Source organism: Ovis canadensis, chromosome 25 (genome assembly GCF_042477335.2).
Source record: "Ovis canadensis isolate MfBH-ARS-UI-01 breed Bighorn chromosome 25, ARS-UI_OviCan_v2, whole genome shotgun sequence".
NCBI classification, from domain to species: Eukaryota; Metazoa; Chordata; class Mammalia; order Artiodactyla; family Bovidae; genus Ovis; species Ovis canadensis.
The window spans coordinates 57,811,253-57,830,321 of NC_091269.1; the positions used below are offsets into that span (position 1 = coordinate 57,811,253).

At 40.0% G+C, this 19,069-nt stretch overlaps 1 protein-coding gene across 1 annotated transcript in view; it reads right to left on the reverse strand.

Moving 5' to 3' along the window:
* Positions 1 to 19,069, reverse strand: part of GRID1 (glutamate ionotropic receptor delta type subunit 1) — a 686,487-nt gene that overhangs the window by 100,990 nt on the left and 566,428 nt on the right. The window contains exons 11-12 of the mRNA XM_069572268.1: positions 16,133 to 16,457; positions 14,818 to 14,956 (exon numbers count right to left, since the gene is read on the reverse strand). Coding sequence (XP_069428369.1) covers positions 14,818 to 14,956; positions 16,133 to 16,457 — 464 coding nt within the window. The remainder of the gene's footprint in view (positions 1 to 14,817; positions 14,957 to 16,132; positions 16,458 to 19,069) is intronic.

The window sequence follows — 19,069 nt, forward strand, 5'->3', positions numbered from 1 at the left end:
TTAACTGACATAACATATCACTGAACTGGTCGGTTTCTGTCTGTTTTGGAGAACAGAAAGCTAAGACTCTGATCTATGAAGTGACCATGTAAAATCACGCAGACAGCAAGCTCCTATGCTGGTGCAAGGCTAAAATCCCATGATTTTCATATTGCAGCAGCGATTCTGCTTTATCATCCATTCAGACCACCCAGTATTCCTGAAGCTGGAAGTATTCCTGGAATCTTCTTTCTTTGTGATAGTTTCAAAATCAAAACTAGAGTTTAGAAATTAATTCTACCTAAACTCTGGCTTTGTTTTGTTCAGCATTTTTCCCTAGTTGAAGCTAATTCTGCAACGTGGTCCTAGCTGCAAATGTTTTCAAGTGACATGCCTGTCTCAGCACCCTATGTACCATCTCTCAACTTCTGTACTTGTCATTGGGCCACCTGACCCCATGGGAGATGCCCTGAGCATTGGCTTGCTATCCCTTCCTCACTGGGATCATTTGTGATGAGACAATTATAATTTTAATACTTAAATCATTCATTATTTAAAGACCTCTGAGATTTCTTTTTTTTTTTTTCACATGAGTTCCCAATCCTGAACCCCCCTCCCACCACCCTCCCCATATCATCTCTCTGGGTCATCCCAGTGCACCAGCCCCAAGCTGAGATTTCTTATAATCCAAGATAACTGCCAAGTTATGTCTAGCTCTTTTTCTATTTTGTGTCTATTATAATAAATTTCAATAAGACAGTTCCTCTTTCCCCCAAACTTCTCATGACTTGCATTATAAACACATTATTTTCTTTCTATAACAATTAAAATGTGAACAGAACCACATGGCCCCAAATATGCCATAATAAGATACTCACTTTCTAAGGAGATGCTGTATCTTTTAGTAGTTATGATTTATATTTAAATGCCCTGGTTACTTTCTAAAACACTTGACCTGGGCTTGTTGGAAGAAGTCCAGGTACACAGAGAAGTGAAAACCAATTCAAGGGGTATTTTTCCATCTTTGCTGTGTCATCTTTAATTTTACTGTCATATAAAATTGGACAATTTTAGCAATAATAGTGCCTTCTTTTACAAAAAATCACATCATATAATTAAGAACCATTAACTTTTGTTAGGGTCTTTTTTAAGTTTATTAAAACAAAGTGAATGACCTTCCATAATCTTAAAACGGAGTTATGGACTTTGCAGACAATGAGAAACTACTGTCAACAACTCTCCTGGAGTAGTACTCATTGTGTGAGGTTCATCACAGATGATTTTAAGACCTTATGAGAGTTTTTATGTAAACGTACTAAAAGGTTTGGGGTTTACAAAGCAACATTAGCTAGTTATAACAAGACACTCACTTTTTAGGGAGATGCTGTATTTTTTAGTAGTTATGATTTGCATATTTAAGAATGGATATGTTGCTAAACAAGCAGAAATTAAAACCTGAACACAACCATTAATGACAGTTAAAAAAAGAAAGAAACCCAGGTGTTCTAGGGTTACTGAATACAAAGAACCAACACTATGGATTGGCTGGAAGATGGATGGTCCCACAGTCACTATACACTAAGAACAATCAGTGAGACTGTCTCATTTCCACTGCTGAGGGTCCTGGAATCAGGGTCCTGTCGCACACTGGGTGATCTCACTTCAAATTGGCACTGTGTCCCTCGTTCTTGTTAATGCTTGATAGAGCCTTGCTGGTACCCAAATGTCCCACGTGACAATATAAAAGCCCACTGAGGAACTCATTATCAGCAACAGATATTTTTCTCCCTTGTAAACGTTTTACCAGCAGCCTTGTTTTTACTACTTTCTGTCTACATCCAGCCATTTCTCCCTCCAGCTCCCAAATGCTCATCTTCATTATTATTTTCCTACTAATTCTAGGTCACCTGAGTCTGTTAAGTTCCCTTATCCATTCATTCAAGCATTTGTCCAACTCTATGAAGTTCTAGCTAAATGCCAAGTCCTTTACTTATGATAGAGAATCCTAATATGAATGTTTCTACTCTCAAAGGGTTCATGGTCTAATGAAGGAGATATAAATGAAAAGTAATAACTCAGTTTAATCAGTCTGATGATAGAAACACAAAAAGAACCAAAAAACAACAACAACAACAACAACAGCTAAAATTCAGTTTAAGAAGTTCTATAAGGAAGCTGCCATCTAAAAAAGTAAGGGAAGGAAAACCATACAAAGTTTTTTAAAACCTGCATCTTCAAGAAAATTAACTCTTACACTAGGTAAGTACTGGAAGTATATACATTGACATACCCACCAAGGTTTAGCAATTTGAGACAAAATGGAACATATATATAGTTATAAAGTTGAATCTGGAGAGGTGGCTAAAGTCAAGTGAAGATAGGGTGTTAAGAAGCTGAACTGTTAACTTGAAATGTATGCAGAACCACTGGAAATTTAAAAGTAAGGGACTGACTTGATCAGAATTTATTTTACAAAGATGCTTCTGCTGGCAACACAGAGAAAGGCTTGAAAGAGTTCTCCAAGAAAGAAAAAGAAGGCTGCTGTAAGAAACTAAATGGTCATCAAGACCTGGATACGGCAGAAAGAATACAGAAATGACACCCATTTGAGAAATTTTGGAGGTAGAAGGAAAATAAACTGTTTACAGAGTTGTCTGGAGAGTATGGAACAGGTAGGTATTTAGAAGGATCTCAGTTTCTGCTTAGTCAACATCATATTCAGGGCACCTCCCTGATGGCCCACTGAGCTTCCAATGCAGGGGGTATGGGTTCGAGCCCTGGCTGGGGAACCAAGATCCCACATGCCGTGAAGTGCAGCCAAGAAATAAAAATAAATACATAAAATAAAAAGTGAAATTCAGAGAAAGAGGATGGGATGAATAGAGAACAGGGACCTTTTAGTACAGTGAAGCTATCTGTGTGCTACAATGATACTGGATACATCTCGTTATACATTTATCAAAATCTACCTATCATACATTATAGGAATGAGCCCTAGGTAGACTATGACCTTCAGTTAATATCAGTGTATCACTGTCAGCTCAGCAAGTGCACCATATTATTGCAAAATAATAATAATAGTTCTGGAAAAGACGGGAATATCAGACCACTTGACCTGCCTCCTGAGAAACCTATATGCAAGTCAGGAAGCAACAGTTAGAACAACTGGGCATGGAACAGCAGACTGGTTCCAAATAGGAAAAGGAGTACGTCAAGGCTGTATATTGTCACCCTGCTTATTTAACTTATATGCAGAGTACATCATGAGAAACACTGGGCTGGAGGAAGTACAAGCTGGAATCAAGATTGCTGCGAGAAATATCAATAATCTCACATATGTGGATGACACCACCCTTATGGCAGAAAGTGAAGAAGAACTAAAGAGCCTCTTGATGAAAGTGAAAGAGGAGAGTGAAAAAGCTGGCTTAAAGCTTAACATTCAGAAAACAAAGATCATGGCATCTGGTCCCATCACTTCATGGCAAACAGATGGAGAAACAGTGGAAATAGTGTCAGACTTTATTTTTGGGGGTTCCAAAATCACTGCAGATGGTGACTGCAACCATGAAATTAAAAGATGCTTTCTCCTTGGAAGGAAAGTTATGACCAACCTAGACAGCATATTAAAAAGCAGAGACATTACTTTGTCAACAAAGGTCCATCTAGTCAAGGCTATGGTTTTTCCAGTAGTCATGTATGGATGTGAGAGTTGGATTATAAAGAAAGCTGAGCACCGAAGAATTGATGCTTTTGAACTGTGGTGTTGGAGAAGACTCTTGAGAGTCCCTTGGACTACAAGGAGATCCAACCAGTCCATACTAAAGGAAATCAGTCCTGAATATTCATTGGCAGGACTGATTTTGAAGCTGAAACCCCAATACTTTGGCCACCTGATGCAAAGAGCTAACTCATTGGAAAAGCCCCTGATGCTGGGAAAGATTGAGGGCAGGAGGAGAAAGGGACAACAGAGGATGAGATGGTTGGATGGCATCACTGACTCAGTGGGCATGAGTTAGAGTAAGCTCTGGGAATTGGTGATGGACAGGGAGACCTGGCATGCTACAATCGCAAAGAGTGAGACACAACTGAGCAACTGAACTGAACTGAATCATAATTGGGGATATTGGGGGAGAGGGTATTTGGAAACTCTCTATACTTTCCACTCAATTTTCCTGGAGACTTAAAAGCATTCAAGAGCACAGTCTAGTTTTTAAAATTAGAAGGTGTGAGAAATTGCAATTTGAGTCCCTGGGGCATGACACTTTAGGGTAGCCATCGAGAAGGGTCATCTTCTTGAGGAGTCTACACAATAAGCCTGAGGAAGCCCTGTCTCTACATTTATTTAGGATCCCAACACCTGCTTCAGGGAAGTGGGTTCCAAGCCTTTCATGTTTCTCTCACTGCATGATGCTTTAGTTCTAGATGCGACAAGAACAAAACAAACATGTACCCTACGGCAGGAGTGGTGCAGTTCATTTCCCCCGCATGCAACCAGCTCTCCTGAATGATATCAAGTTTGCTAATACACTGCAGACTCATAAGCCTGAGTCTGAATACAAATTCTACAGCCAGTGTGTGCCTGTGGATGATTTATCACAGCCATAAAAATCTGGAGCTTTTCAATCCATGAATCTCACGGTTCCAACGTGAAGCAGTACACAGACTGCAAGCTGCATTTCCTGCGATTCTACGGATCCATGAATACAGGAGTGATAGAGGAATAAAAAGGACAATGAAAAAATCAAAAGATACAGAAAATCTCCAATGCGACCTTTAGTAAAAGGTATTCTATTAACATTTTTCCCAGCAGGAGACAGACTTGTGTATCTAACATAAAAGCCTTTGCCCTCGAGATAAAAATAAAGAAAGAAAAACTAACAGAAAACAAAGCCAGCTCCTTTGCATACAGATCTATACATGGAGTGTGACCCAAAGGGCAGGGAGCGCAGAACATATTACATCAGAGTTTAGGAGTGACATTCCTCATCTCCAGCAACTGCAGACACACTTCTAGGGATGTGCAGTTCATCGTCTCCCAAGGGTGTTCACTCAACTTCAGATAGGTTTGACACCAGGAAGGGACATTTTGTTGCTGAGCTAACCTCTATATCTTGACTCATCCTACTCAAAGTTCCCCATTCTCTATATATTAACAAAAAGAACAAATTTTCCTTCAAAAATTAATTCAGCCATTTACCATATATTAGGCATGCATAGTTAATGCTATGGACTGAATGCTTGCTCTCCCCTCAAATTCACCTGTTGAATCCCTCATCTCTGATGTGATGATATTTGGAGGTGTGTCTGTAGCTCAGATGGTAAAGAATCTGCCTGCAACAAAGAAGACCCAGTTTCAGTCCCTGGGTTGGGAGGATCCTCTGAAGAAGGAAATGGTAATCCACTCCAGTATTCTTGCCTGGAGAATCCCATGGACAGAGGAACCTGGCAGTCTACAGTCCATGGGGTCGCTAAGAGTTGGACACGACTGACTTCACTTTAACTTTTCACTTTTCACTTTCATGCACTGGAGAAGGAAATGGCAACCCACTCCAGTGTTCTTGCCTGGAAAATCCCAGGGACGGGGGAACCTGGTGGGCTGCCGTCTATGGGGTCGCACAGAGTCAGACACAACTGAAGCAACTCAGCAGCAGGAGCAGAGCTACGAGAAATAAATCCCTATTGTTTAGGTCACCCGGTCTATGATACTTTGTTATGGCAGCTGACCTGTGCCAGACACTGTGCCAAGGGTTGGTTATACAATGGGGAACAAACTCAGTATCCAGATCCAAGGAATTTATGATCTAGAAAGATGGATGCATGGTAACAAACAGAAAACACATAAACTCATTTATACATGACAATTGCTAAGAAAGAAAAGTACTAAAAAAGAAAGAAAGAAAGAAAAGTACTGAAGTATATGAAAGAGAAAAACAGAAAAGGGTGATGTAATTTGAGGAGTATCCAGGAAGGGCCACTATGAGGAGGTGACATTTGAGTAGAGACTTGACAGATGAGTCAGTGCTGGCTAGGTCAAAAGCATAGGGGAGCATTCCAAAAATAACTAGCTCAGTGAAGGCCATGGAGCAGAAAATTAACTGCAATCTTCGAGGAGCACTGTGAAGCCAGGAAAGCAAGAGCACTGAGAAAAAAGATTAAATCCAGTTAGACAGAGGACATGCAGAATGCCCCTGCAGCTTTTCAGGAAGTCAGAAATCACGTAGTAGCAGTCGTCCAACTTTGTTCTTTTTCCAAATTCTGTTCCTCAGTCACCTTTTCCAGTTCTATTTTCTGCAGTCTGCTGGAGTTTTAATAGATATTGTATTCAACCTGTAGCTCAATTAGGAAGATTTGCCGTCTCAGCAATATTGAGAATTCAAATCCATGAATATTGGATATCTTTCCACTTATTTAGATTTTTAATTTTTCTTGATGACATTTTCCACTAAATTTTCTGTTAAGAGTTTAATATTTATACACTTTAAAAAATATTCCTATGAACTTTATACCTTTGGGGATATTGTAATTTTTTAAAAAATTTGTCTTCCAATTGTTGGTTTACTAGTATGTAAAAACATAATTTGTTTTTATATAGGGATTTTGTTTTTGGCAACTTATGAAGATTTACTTATTAGACAATTTTATTAAAAGATTGTTAGGATTTTTCACAAAGATGATCATGTCTTCAGAAAATAGACGGTGGAATTTCTCAAGTCTGTGAAAGTGTCAGTGGTCCAGTCATGTCCAACTCTTTATAACCCCAAGGATTGTGGCCAACCAGGTTCCTCTGTTCATGGGATTCTCCAGACAGGAATACTGGAGTGGGTTGCATTCCTTTCTCTAGGGGATCTTTCCGACCCAGGGATCGAACCCAGGTCTTCTGCATTGCAGGTAGATTCTTTACTGTCTGAGGCACCAGGGAAGACCCTTCTCAAGTCTATACAACCTCATTTCTTTTAGTGCTTGTTGGTCACACAAGGGCCTGAAATATTGTTAGGGAAAAGGCATCATTAAATCTGTTGCTAGTAGTCAGTTATCTGTTTGTGCCAGTTATCAGGGTATGGAAATTTCTTTTTATATATTTATTCATTAATCATGAACGGGAATTTAATTTTGCCAGATTATTTTCTGTATCATTTGAGGTGATAACATATGTGATTTTTGTCCTTGATTTTTTTTAATGTGGCGAATCACATTAATTGGTTCTCAAATACTGAAACAAGTTATATCCCAAGGATAAAACTACAGTGGAATATGATGTATTATCCTGTTTATATATTTGTAGATTCAATGTGCTACCATTTTGGTGAGGATGTTTACATCTAAGTTCATAGGGGATATTGGGCAGTGACTTTCTTTTCTTGTAATATCTTTTTTGGCTTTTGGTATCAGAATTATATCAGTTTTGTTAAATGAATTAAAAAACATTTTCTCCTCTATCTTCCGAAAGAGTTCACAATTAGTGTTATTTAATTGAGTGTTGGCTAGAACTCACCAGCGATGCCATCTGGGCCTGGAATTTCATTCGTAGTGAGGATTACAAATCTAATATCTTTAATAGATTTATCAATATTCATATTTTCTTTTTAAATCAGTTTTCATAAACTGTTTTTAAACAAATGTATCCATTTCATTAAGCTATTAAATTTATTGGGGCCAAGGTGTTCATAATATCATCTTATTATTCACTTAATATTTAAAAGATCCATGGTGAAATCCCACTTTCAATCCTGATATTAATACTTTCAGGTTTCTCTAATTTTTCTTGAATAGTCTTGCTCGAGGTTTATTAACTTTATTAAACTTATCAAACAACCAAATCAAATTAAGACTTTGCTAATTTTCTATGTTGTTAAACATACTCTATGTCTTTCTTTAAAGTTTCTTTGAGTTTAGCCTGTTCTTATTTTTTTAATCTTTTTTTGAGAGGGAAACTAAGAATCTCAAATTTAAGCATTTTTTTGGGTCCTTATTAGGCATTTAAGGCTATAAACATTTCTTTAAGCATTGTTTTACCTGCATTCCACACATTTTGATATATTGTATTTTTATTATCACTTACTTAGAAGTATGTTTCTACATTTCTTTTATGATTTTCTTCTTTGATCCATAGGTTTAGAATAATGCTATTTAAATTTTATTGGGAATTTTCTAGTTTTTTTAAATTGACTTCTATTTTACCTTAATTTTAGTGCTAGAACATACTTCGTCAGATTTTGAAATGGACTGCGACTGAGATTTAACTCTATGGCCCAATGAATGCTGTATCTTGGTGAATGCATACTTGAAAAAGATGTGTGTTCTGCAGCTGTTGGGTATGCTGCTGCTGCTGCTAAGTCGCTTCAGTTGTGTCCGACTCTGTGCGACCCCATAGATGGCAGCCCATCAGGCTACCCCCATCCCTGGGATTCTCCAGGCAAGAACACTGGAGTGGGTTGCCATTTCCTTCTCCAATGCAGGAAAGTGAAAAGTGAAAGTGAAGTCGCTCAGTCATGTCTCACTCAGCGACCCCATAGACGGCAGCCCATCAGGCTCCCCCGTCCGTGGGGTTTTCCAGACGAGAGCACTGAGTGGGGTGCCATTGGCTTCTCCGACTGTTGGGTATAGTGTTCTCTAAATGTCAATTATGTCACGTGGGTTGATAGCGTTATTTAGATCTTCATAATCTTATTAGGGTTTCCCTGGTGGCACAGATGGTAAAAAGTCCGCCTGCAATGGGGGAGACCTGGATTTGCTCCCTGGGTTGGGAAGATCCTCTGGAGGAGGGCATGGCAACATGCTCCAGCTCCAGTCTTGCCTGGAGCATCCCCATGGACATAGGAGCCTGGCAGGCTACAGTCCACGGGGGTGACAACTGACTGACATGCAACCGACGGGCGCGACTGACGGACTAAGCACAGCGTAGCATACAGCCTTAGAAGGTGTTTTTTTTTTTCTTATTTGCTAAGCTTTTTGCTTATTTTGCTTATTTGCTTATTTTCTAAGAGAATGAAATTAAAATTTGGACTATATTAGATGTTTCTATTTGTCCTATTATATTTGTCATTAAAAAAATCATTTTGTATAATGATAGAGCTTTGGATCTGATACAATAATTGAGAAATATAAAACAAATAACTACAAAAGTTAGGAGATATTCGAACAGCATTTCCTCAGAAAAAGCTAGTAACTCTGTATCGTTCTGATGTGGACACCTACAGTCATCTGGGGTGAAATGTGAAGACGGGCCAGTGATCCAGCAAAGGGGGGAAAGACTTATCAAATTTTATATCATAAACTTGGATGTTTGTTATGTGGTGTAAACATACTTGGAATTGCTCTTTATCGCTATGTAATCCCCTATAATACTGTAAGGCAAAAAGTCTAATTTGTCTAATATTGAGACGGTCTCTTACACTTACAATTTGCATGGTATATCTTTTCCTTCTTTCTCAATCTCTGCAGTGCAGTTCAGTCGCTCCGTCATGTCCGACTCTTTGCGACCCCATGAACCACAGCACACCAGGCCTCCCTGTCCATCACCAACTCCCAGAGTGTATCTAAACTCACATCCATTGAGTTGGTGATGCCATCTAACCATCTCATCCTTTGTCGTCCCGTTCTCCTCCGGCCCTCAATCTTTCCCAACATCAGGGTCTTTTCAAATAAGTCAGCACTTTGCATCAGTTGGCCAAAGTATTGGGGTTTCAGCTTCAACATCAGTCCTTCCAATGAACACCCAGGACTGATCTCCTTTAGTATGGACTGGTTGGATCTCCTTGCAGTCCAAGGGACTCTCAGGAGTCTTCTCTAACACTGCAATTCAAAAGCATCAGTTCTTCAGGGCTCAATATTCTTTATAGTCCACCTCTCACATCCATACATAACTACTGGAAAAACCATAGCCTTGACTAAACGGACCTTTGTTGACAAAGTAATGTCTCTGCTTTTCAATATGCTGTCTAGGTTGGTCATAACTTTCTGTCCAAGGAGTCTTTTAATTTCATGGCTGCAATCACCATCTGCAGTGATTTTGGAGCCCCCCAAAATAAAGTCAGCCACTGTTTCCACTGTTTCCCCATCTATTTCCCATGAAGTGATGGGACCAGATGCCATGATCTTAGTCTTCTGAATGCTGAGCTTTAAGCCAACTTTTCACTTTCCTCTTTCACTTTCATCAAGAGGCTTTTTAGTTCCTCTTCACTGTCTGCCATAAGGATGATGTCATCTACATATCTGAGGTTATTGATATTTCTCCCAGCAATCTTGATTCCAGCTTGTGCTTCTTCCAGCCCAGCGTTTCTCATCATGTACTCTGCATATAAGTTAAATAAGCAGGGTGATAGTATACAGCCTTGACGTAGTCCTTTTCCTATTTGGAACCAGTCTGTTGTTCCATGTGCAGTTCTAACTGTTGCTTCCTGACCTGCATATGGGTTTCTCAAGAGGCAGGTCAGGTGGTCTGGTATTCCCATCTCTTTCAGAATTTTCCATAGTTTATTATGATCCACACAGTCAAAAGCTTTGGCATAGTCAATAAAGCAGAAATAGATGTTTTTCTGGAACTCTTTTGCTTTTTTGATGATCCAGCAGATGTTGGTAATTTGATCTCTGGTTCCTCTGCCTTTTCTAAAACCAGCTTGAACATCTGGAAATTCACCGTTCACATATTACTGAAACCTTGCTTGGAGAATTTTGAGCATTACTTTACTAGCATGTGAGATAAGTGCAATTGTGTGGTAGTGTGAGCATTCTTTGGCATTGCCTTTCTTTGGGATTGGAATGAAAACTGACCTTTTGCAGTCCTGTGGCCACTGCTGAGTTTTCCAAATTTGCTGACTCATTGGGTGCAGCACTTTCACAGCATCATCTTTCAGGATTTGAAATAGCTCAACTGGAATTCTATCACCTCCACTAGCTTTGTTCATAGTGATGCTTTCTAAGGCCCACTTGACTTTACATTCCAGGATGTCTGGCTCTAGGTGAGTGATCACACCATCGTGATTGTCTGGGTCGTGAAGATCTTCTTTGTATAGTTAGTTCTTCTGTGTATTCTTGCCACCTCTTCTTAATATCTTTTGCTTCTGTTAGGTCCAGACCATTTCTGTCCTTTATCAAGCCCATCTTTGCATGAAATATTCCCTTGGTATCTCTGATTTTCTTGAAGAGATCTCTAGTATTTCCCATTCTGTTGTTTTCCTCTATTTCTTTGCATTGATTGCTGAGGAAGGCCTTCTTATCTCTCTTTGCTATTCTTTGGACCTCTGCATTCAAATGGGTATATCTTTCTTTTTCTCCTTTGCTTTTCACTTCTCTTCTTTCCACAGCTATTTGTAAGGCTTCCTCAGACAGCCATTTTGCTTTTTTGCATTTCTTCTCCATGGGGATGGTCTTGATCCCTGTCTCCTGTACAATGTCATGAACCTCCGTCCGTAGTTCATCAGGCACTCTGTCTATCAGATCTAGTCCCTTAAATCTATTTCTCACTTCCACTGTATAGTCATAAGGGATTTGATTTAGGTCATACCTGAATGGTCTAGAGGTTTTCCCCACTTTCTTCTATTTAAGTCTGAACTTGGCAATCTGCCTGTGTTTATGTTAAAAATGCTGTAAACAGCAGATGTTTCCAGTTTATAGCTGTTAATGATAGGAAGTCTAGTCAGATACCTGTAACTTATGGCATGTGGAGTAAGTCTCATATTCTTTTTCTTGAGTACCCTTAATATGCGCCACCTTTTCCAGTCTGTGGTACCCTGAAGGCAGGAACTGATGGATAGCTCTATTAAAATGCATTTGTTGGTTGCAGCCAATCGCTTCAGGCTATGAGGATTCACAGATCAATTTTTTTCTAATTGTTGGCAGAGCTGTCCAAACTTTAATGTGAATAAAAATCACTTAGAGACCTACTTAAATACAAATTCTGGTCCATAAGATCTGAGGTAAGGACTGAGTGTCTTATGCCAGCAATATTGGCCTGGGTACCACACAATGAATAGCATGGATGTGTAGGTCTTGCTATCTCCGCAAGAGTCAACCAGGTCTTCTATGTCACAGGATACTAACTTGTATGATTTGATGGTGAAAAGTGAATATGTTAAAGTGTGAAGCTGGCATATGTAATAAAGTAGAGGACAGTGGGACCAGAGGCAACCTGAAGAGTGTTACCATCACCAAAGTCATTCAAAGTTAAATATTCAGCATACTAAGCTGCCAAAACCCCCAACAAGCTTGCAAAGTAAATTCAGGTCACATCCAACTGTTTATGATTCCTGCTCAATGTCTTACTCCACAAATGAATTTTAAAAATGGAAACTTCACATCCAAATTTACAAAACAGAAAATGACAAAACTTTCAGAAAAACAAACAAAATATCCAAGATTATATTCAGGGTCTAGGACCTGGCAGAGTTAGACCTAACACCAAAAGCATGATTCACGAAAGAATAAATTTATAAATTGAACCTCATAAAAATAAAAAAAACTTTTCTTTGTGAAAGACTTTGTTAAGAAGTTGAAAAACAAACTTCAGAGCAGGGGGAAATATTTGCAAACCATACATCTGGCAAGGAACGAGTATCTAAAGTATATAAAGAACTTTCAAAATTCAACATTAATAAACAATCCAGTGAGAAAATGGGCAAAATACATAAAGATATATTTCATCAAAGAAAATATAGCTATAAGCACATGAAAAGGTAATAATTAGTCATTACGGAAGCAAAAAGCCACAATGCACTATCACACCATGACTACCAGAAGGTAAAGTAAAAATATACGGACACACTGCTGCTGCTGCTGCTGCTGCTGCTGCTGCTGAGGCGCTTCAGGCGTGCCTGACTCTGTGCGACCCCAGAGACAGCAGCCCACCAGGCTCCCCCCTCCCTGGGATTCTCTAGGCAAGAACACTGCAGTGGGTTGCCATTTCCTTCTCCAATGCAGGAAAGTGAAAAGTGAAAGTGAAGTCGTTCAGTCCTGTCTGACTCAGTGACCCCATGGACTGTAGCCTACCAGGCTCCTCCGTCCATGGGATCTTCCAGGCAAGAGTACTGGAGTGGGGTGCCATTGCCTTCTCCGATACTGATACACTAAATACTGGCAAAGATGCAAAGAAACTGGATCATTCCTACATCCATAGTAGTAATTTAAAGTGCTAGTTACTCTCGAAAGCAGTTTGACCATTTTTTTATAAAACTCAACATGCTATTACCACGAGATACAGCAATTGCATTCTTGGATATGTATTACGTGTTAATGAAAATGCATGTTCACACACAAACTTTCCCACAAATGCACAGTGGCTTTATTCATAATTGCCCCAAACTGGAAAAAACCTAGATATCCTTTAATGGGGGGACTGTTAAATAAATTGTGTTACCTTGGATTCTACCGAGCAACAAAAAGCAATGAACTATTAATACACACAACAATTCGAAAGAATCTCCAGAGAATTATACTGAAAGAAAAAGCTAATCCTAAAGTGTGATTCTATTTATATAATACATGTTTGAAATGACACATTTCAGAGATAGAGAGCACATTAGTGTCTGCTAGGTGTTAAGAATGGGACAAGAGGCAAAGCAGTGCAAAGGAGGTGGGTGTGGTTATAAAAGAACAACACAAGGAATTCTTGTAGAAACAAAATTATTATACTTAGTATCTTTACTGTGATGGTGGATACACAAATCCACATATACAATAAGACTGCATAGAATCAAATGCACACACACACACACACACACAGAAATGAGTACAAACATGAGAGGAGAAATTTGAATAGAATCAGTCAATTGATACAACAGAATCAGTCAATTGATATCCTGGTTTTGCAAAATGCTACCATTGGGTGAAACTGGCTAAAAGACATTCTGAGATCTCTCTGCAGTATTACTTATAACTGCAAGTGAATCTATAATTATCTCAATAAAACTGTCAATTAAAATTAAAACTACACCATATCATTCTGAATTTTTCATCCTGATCAAGGAATCTTTCCTCTTTCAAATAGGCACTTGGGAGCTACAGAAGCTGGTTGAGTATGGATGACCTGACTAGGGTCGTGGATCAAAAGAATTGATATAATGACAGTAAGTATGATGAATTAGAGAAATTACCAAAGGCAGGGACACAGAAAAGCATGATCAGGGATAAAGAAAGAGGTGATACTGAGGTTGATATTGCACCCAAGAAGTGTGGGCTAAATCTGTGCCACTGGTCAGTTCAGCAACCACATAGCCAGCGGACATTCACTTTATCCAAGTTCTTTTGTAATTCACACAGTATGTGAGACTCTGATTATAAAGCAAAGGCATTTCTGAGTTATTTCACTATGTTGAACTAATTCTTTTATGCCCTATTTTTAACATTTTGGTTAAAATGAAACATTTTTAGTTCTTGGTTTCAATAATTTTATAATTTTATAACTGGAAGTGAAATACATTTTCTAGTCACTACAATAACTGGCATGTTTTAAAAAATATTTTTTAGATGTTTGAAGATTGGAGAATTGGAGAAATATATTAGATGTGTGGTTTTAATGAAATGTTTATAAAATTTTGATTAAATGAGTTTGTAATCAATATTGAAATGTCTGAGGACATTTCACTTGCTGATTTTTAATTTTTTGACTTATTAGTTACAGGTAGAATTTAAATGTTCAAAGAAATACTAGTCAGGGAATTTATCCATGTATTTAATTGCACATAAAATAAAATACAACAGGAGTGAAGTTCCTCATGCATTAAAGATCACTGCCATCAAATTGCAGATCCGGAGGAGTCCTTCCCTGCCTCCATGACAGCAGGCCACCATGGCCAGGCTTGTGTTCTCTCTTTACAGCCTTCTGGAAGGAGTAATGGACCTTACCTTATGGGGTTGTCCATCCGGGACACTGTGAGGAAGGCAGCGAGATTGGCTGTGTAGGAGGAACACACGATCAGAGTGAAGAGCCACCAGCTGCCCATCACGATTCTCATGGCCATGGAGTTCACTGAGGACTCTCCACCTGCAAGAGACAGGCAAAGGGGATTGGTCCGGGGTTTCTGCTCTCACTCCTGTCCCCAGAAGTTCTCTGCCCTGCAGCCAGCCATAGGGAACCTCCCCTGGTGATGAGCTGAGGATCAAGAAAGTGACCGCCAGCTGGTTAGGGTGGACTCTGACAGTTCTGAAAATAAAATCCTAGGACCACCAACCTCAGAAAGGGGTGGAGGGTCACAAAATACAGCACAACTAGGCTTGGCATTTTTAGTGATAGGATGTTTCTGAAAACGCCAACAGTAGAGTTCTGAATATCAAACTCTTCCCCTTAGAAGGTTCTCCTCACTGTGTTGAGAATTTCCAGGGTTGCAACCCTATGTAAGGTCCCTATCTGTTTTAAATTCACATGAAACAGTCTCAGGAATTCTGTAAATGTAAAATTACCTTCTACCTAGAGGGTTCTCTAGCTGTCTTTTAAGCCTCAGAAATGAGATGCACCATATCACTTTTATTAACATTTGGCCCTCACTAGATGACTTTTTTCTATGATTTTCAGAAATCATCGTATATGACTTATAGTCCAAAGCTGCCTCTTTGAGGTCAATCGTTCCTCCTCAGTGTCTCAGGCAGTAGCAGAAAAAAGCTCCTTGCTGACTATTATTACATAACCTCTCGAGCAGATAATACCTAATTTGCTGTAGTGCAGATAAGTCCAGGACTCACATTAGGAACTTTGCAACTTTGCTGTTTCCCATCAAAACTGTAACTTCCCAACTGCTATCAAGATTTCTCTGAGATAGGAGACTGAATCTCAAGAATGGCTGGAGTATTGCTTAGATGACTGCAAAACAATTGTGATTTTTTAGCCCATGAAGACTTCACATTTAAGGAAGATAGTTTCATTTGACAACCCCGTCTGCATAACAATCAATCTAATGTGGGAGGGGAGGAAAGTGCAAAGCAGAACTAGAAGTTAATTTTATCTAAAGAGGAAAATCAGGACCCGAAGTTCTTTCTTTTTTTTAATCATTTAATTTACTTTCTATCTGAATACTTGGAGTACAGCATGATATTAGGACCATCTTAGAAGTTAAATAAAATTGCATTTTAAATGACTTTGGGAACATGAATCTAGAATGTTGTCAGTAGACAAGTCCCTCCAGGACCTTGGGGTTACTCCAGCATGGAGAAACCAGGAAGGTACCTTGCTGTACAAAGGCTCCGTAGACAATCCAGATGGCACTGTGCAAGGTGGCGGAAGCAGATGGTCGGGGCTGGGCTGCACTCTGAGCCCTCACAGCCTGAATCCGGTTCAACACGAATATCAGCACACCAACCACGGGGATGGCTGCCGCAATGCAAGCCCACACGGCAAAATCAAACGGAGCAAAGAGGGAGAAGATGCTGATTTTCTCCTCGGGCTTCTTAATGAGGATTCCCACCGAGTAGTCCAGGTACCGCTTGCTGAAGTCCACGACGCTCTCCCTCTCCGGGGTGATGGTGATGGCGGAGATGGCCAGATCTGCTCTCTGCAAGGCAAACCCATCTGGTCAGAAGGCAGTCCTCACATTACTGCTGGGTTCTACCTTCGCCCAAGGCCTGTCCACTGCCCTTTGGGTTGTTCAGAGGAAAAGGCTTCGAGTGTTGACGCCTCATGACTTTGAACATTGTAAGGAAAATCCAGCATCAGGATTTATTGCCAGTACCACCTTACCTTACACATGTCTCCCCCAAACCCTAAAAACTCTTGGAAACCACTTCTGGAAGAAAGAGTCTATCACCATTTTCATTTCTGTGTGAATTGTAGGTTTTCTTCAATTTCTTAATGATTCCCTTAGTGAGCTACCTCTTTCCTTTTACTGGTATCTCCATCTTACTGCCCACCCTTCTCCCCACCGTGTCTTCTATCTTCTGGACTTGTCTTCATCCTTCCTATACTTCAAGACCACAGGGACACTCCATTATTCCATCAAACCTCTCCAAACTCCATCAGCCCACACAGATACATCTCTTCTCTAAAATACTTTTGAAGTTATATGGAGAGTGTACAACTACCTTGAATCTCATTAGAGTATCAGTCCTAAGTTGCTTTATATGCAGGCTCTATGCCGGAGAGTAGCATATTCCAAGAAAAACGGGATCATCTTCCTTCTTCCACTTCCCTTAACTCATGGCTTCTCAGACATATGGTTGATTCTTCCTTCAGTAAAGCCATGCAGTGAAGGGGCCCCTAGGACATCCTCTGCTGTGACCTCAAAAGTACCTCCCAAGATGTTTGCTTTCCAAGATGAGCTTAATTTAAAAATAGACAAAGACCCCATTAAGGTGAAACTAGATTGTGAGGTTAAAGCTGCCAAGACTGGTGGAGACTAAGATCCTTACGCCTGAGTTGATGCTGGCATAAGAGCATTAAAATTGCACAGTGATCATCTCTCTCTTGGCTCTCTAAGTAGGAGGCCTGTCAGAACCAGGTTTATTTTAGAATGACCAGTTGTGACAGCTTATCCAAACTACATATTCAAACTGGGGAACACTACATAGAAGAACTTTATCAGGTCCAATACGCAGGCTGGAGGGGCAGATATGCTGATTGCCAAGCTGAAATCTAACATACCGAGAATAAAGAGAGAAACTGCTGGGGGCAACCATGTCAGCGCTCCCACTTGCCACACGCGCATTTCTCATTCTGCTTCTCTTCTCAGAAACCCAAGATCCAGGGAGGTGTGTGTGTGCGTTTGTTCTGTTTATGCTTGGAGAATATGTAAGGACTGAGAAGGAAATCTAGGGGATCAGGATAGGTTAACAACATAAGATGGAGGGAAACTAACGTATGAAACCAGGTCCAGAGAAGGCGCCAGGGAGGTGACTGGTGACCCCAGTGAGGGGTGAGCTGTGATAGGAGGAAAGACACTCCCCACTCTGAAACTGGAGGTGAGAGCGCATGTCTGCAGATGTGATCTTTATAGGAAGTTGAAGTAGACTCTCACGTTCAGATGTCTTCATTTCTTTCCTTAATAGAGGAGCACTTCTTTTTTCTAGTTTAAGATAGGAGATTCTTAGGTTGCTTGAGGAGAAAGATACAATTTTGCAACAGTTTCTAAGGAATGTTGCTAAGGGACCCAGTAAAGGCCATGTTAAGGAACTGCGGCTGTCCTGAAGGCCCAGCTGAGGTGGAAGGCCACACATTGTTGATGCATCTATCTGGACAAACTTGTGGTTTCCTCCTCTAATTGCATACAGCAACCTGGATGTCAGAGTCAGAAGGTAGGTAACAGAACCAAGTCAAGGTTTCAAGGTAACAAGAAATCAAAAATAATTTAGGAGAATCACAAAAGATGAAGCGAACAGGGGTTTATCTGGACAACCACAGAGGGCATGCCAGGCGGGAAAGGATGCCACACCAGAAAGGCACAGAAATCCTAGAGAAGAATGAACCTCAAATACATGTGCCAAGTGAAAAGGGTCAGAGACAAAAGCCTGGTGTGGTATGACTGCTTTTATAGTACATATTTGCAAAAGCAAATCTATTGACTTAGAAAGTAGATTATGGTTTGCCTCGGGCTGGGCTGGAACGGGATTAGTCGTAGATGAGCATGACGGATCTCACTGGGGTGATGGAAGTATTGCAAAATTAGACATGGTGATGGTCGCACAGCTCACTAAACTTCCTAGAAATCATGAATGATACAGCATCTGAAATGGGTATAGAGTATATATAAATTATTCCACAATAAAGTTGTTATGGAAAAATAAAATAAAATAAAGTTGTTACGGGTTTGGCTTTTGTTTATACCTCCTTTTTTATATTAAGCTGATTTAATGAGCAATTTCTTGTCATTAACAGGATTAGAATGCACGCTACTGGAAAAAAATGACAGCCTAGGAGAACCTGGAGAGAACACAGGTATCCTGTCTGCCTTTATGGGTTTATAAAGAAAAGGACTTGTGTTCTAAGATAAAATGCCAGAGTCAGAAGGATGACAGGGTATAGTCATGGAGTGGGACAGTGACATGTAAGATGCTAACAGGATGCACGGGGACAGGTACTCCAAGCCCACTGGAGATGAACGGTCAAAGCACCGGAAGCCCAGGGTTATCCGTAGGGATGTCAGAAATGTCCAGATTGATGGTGAGGGAGGGC